The sequence below is a fragment of the Nelumbo lutea genome, chromosome 1 (assembly GCF_056320005.1).
Source record: "Nelumbo lutea isolate HS-2025 chromosome 1, American lotus-T2T, whole genome shotgun sequence".
NCBI lineage: Eukaryota > Viridiplantae > Streptophyta > Magnoliopsida > Proteales > Nelumbonaceae > Nelumbo > Nelumbo lutea.
In genome coordinates this window covers 214,543,397-214,545,608 of record NC_142684.1, presented here as the reverse complement: position 1 = coordinate 214,545,608, position 2,212 = coordinate 214,543,397, and the positions used below count along the sequence as shown (strand labels likewise).

General features: G+C 38.5%; 1 protein-coding gene across 1 annotated transcript; it reads right to left on the bottom strand.

Annotated features, from left to right (window-relative positions):
* Positions 1–216: 216 nt before the first annotated feature.
* LOC148880905 (norbelladine synthase-like) lies at positions 217–1,440 on the bottom strand. The gene is made up of 2 exons (XM_088962985.1): positions 1,063–1,440; positions 217–744 (listed from the first exon to the last, which is right to left on the bottom strand). The coding sequence occupies exons 1-2, from the start codon at positions 1,247–1,249 to the stop codon at positions 479–481; spliced, it is 453 nt and encodes a 150-aa protein (XP_088819111.1). The 5' UTR covers positions 1,250–1,440; the 3' UTR covers positions 217–478.
* Positions 1,441–2,212: the final 772 nt, after the last annotated feature.

Sequence of the window (2,212 nt, the reverse complement as noted above, 5' to 3'; positions counted from 1 at the left end):
ATCTTGCTTACAAAGTTCTTCAGCTCGCACTATACTCTTCGTTAACTTAAGCACCAGAGTGCCCACACCGGGTAAGTTACCCTGGGTCCTCTGGTCGTGTTCTCTTGCAGTTCGACTGGCTACTTAAACAAGCCGACATCCAAGCTGCCAATCTAGATAGGAAAGACCAAATCATGCATAATCACAAACAATGGAGGCACAAGAGCTATACCACTATTAAATCTTAAGTTCAATTATATTATTGCGATTCTCTATTTCCAGCTCTTAGAAAATTGTAGCAGATATCCACATGTAGCTTCTCTAAGAAACTGAGCTTGTAAAATTTTTGTATACCAGACAGGCAGACATGCTAATTTCCAATAATTCCCACGATAGACAAGATTTCAATTATATTCTTGAATAAAGTATGAGGGAATCATATTGATTTATTTCTCAACAACAGAAAATGCAGAACTAGATTATGAAATTCTGGCATCATCTACTCTGTTTTAAGTTCAGTGAGATACTTCCCCATGGCCATTGCAATTTGCTCCAGTGGCTTAGTGGTGGCAAACGAAGCGTTGTTGGCTGACTCATCATCAATTTCATACTCTATGGTTGATTTGATTAGCGATGAAACTTCAGTTTTCTCAATAATCTCCAAGCGAATTCGATACAAACGAAACCCAAGGTCCAAGGCTCCTCCTTCCTTCAAACGCTTTTCATTATCAATCTTGGTGAATTTCTCTTTATAAGAAACCAGACCTGGTATTCCCAGATAAGCAAACAATCTTTCAATAATTAAGGTTGCATTTGAATAAGCTAGCTTCAGGATGTGTGCTTTTGTGGTCCAAATAAAGAATAAAAGTGTTTACAAAAACAACTTTTATCAAATGCTCAAAACTCTTTTTTCAACTCATTTTTGTTTCCCACAGCCCAAACCTCAAAAGTGGAAGCTTAGCTTAGCTTAGCCAAACAGTGGGTTTCAGAGACATGGATGGGAGTAGAGATTAGGACAGAATCTCAGTTGAGCTAGAAAGAATTGTTCAGTAATTGAATTGAGTCAATAGAAATTAAAGATACCTGGTGGAAGTGTAACTTTGAGCACTGTGCCAACCCCTCCATCGCCTTCAACTACTTCTGCCTTGCGGATGACATCCGGGAGAAGTTCTTCGCAAAGCTTCCCCAGTTTCAGGGTACCATAGATTTCCCACACTTCGGTGGCAGGCACAGCTACCTCTAGTTCGTGCGATAGTTGCCCAGCATGCATCTCTTCTTTCTTTCGTTCTTTCTTTTATTTTATTTTTTTTTCTTCTTTCTTTCTTCTTCTTCTTCGAACAAAATCAACTCAAATTCTGAAACTTCTCAAAACCATTAAAAATGGTTTGTTCACAACCAAACAACCAAGGGCCATATCAGACCCATCTAGATTGATGATTTACTTCTGGATAAGAACTTTTGTTTTCTTGTCCAAATCTAGATTGATGATTCAATCATTCAATCATGCTTATGGTGGATGGGCTCATATCAGACCCATCAATGGACTTGGAAAGATTGAGCCCATTTTGTTTCATTGGCAGGTAAGCAATCAGAATTCATATGCTATTAGGTGGTATGGGCACATCCATCACAATCCAAGATGAATTACCATACTCGTGGGCCTTATACATGATCATGGGACTAACTATATGAGCATGAATCCGTATGGCTAGAACTATTGAGTAGCTGATTTTTTTTGTTTGAACCAAAGTTTTAAAAAATGATCCAGAAACAACGGAATTGTTCTGGCCACTGGTTTCTGGGTCAACAGTTCGACTGTCTGGTTCGAACAAATAACTCATTCTGATAAAAAAAATTAAAAAATAGAAAGGCCAAAAGTGGTTGAATGGGTTGACGAGTTGGTGGTTTGACCACCTGGGTTAATGAGTCGTTGACTAATTTAATGGTTTTTTGTCAGAGACTGAGTTTGGGGTAAAACGGAACCGATTGCCTGAACGGTTTTTGGGTCAAACAGTCCAACCATCCGAGTTAATGACGGTTCGAAAACCATTGTTAGAACTATTGCAGTTAATTACTATCAGGGACCCGTGAGGTGTACAGAAAACATGGTTAGAACTATTTGAACTTTTTAACAATTAGCTTGTGTTTGTTATGGGTGTAAATTTCATCGATGGAGTTCAACGTTGGTGGGTATTAGTGAATCGTTGGAACGTTTTTAAAGTGTGATAATCAA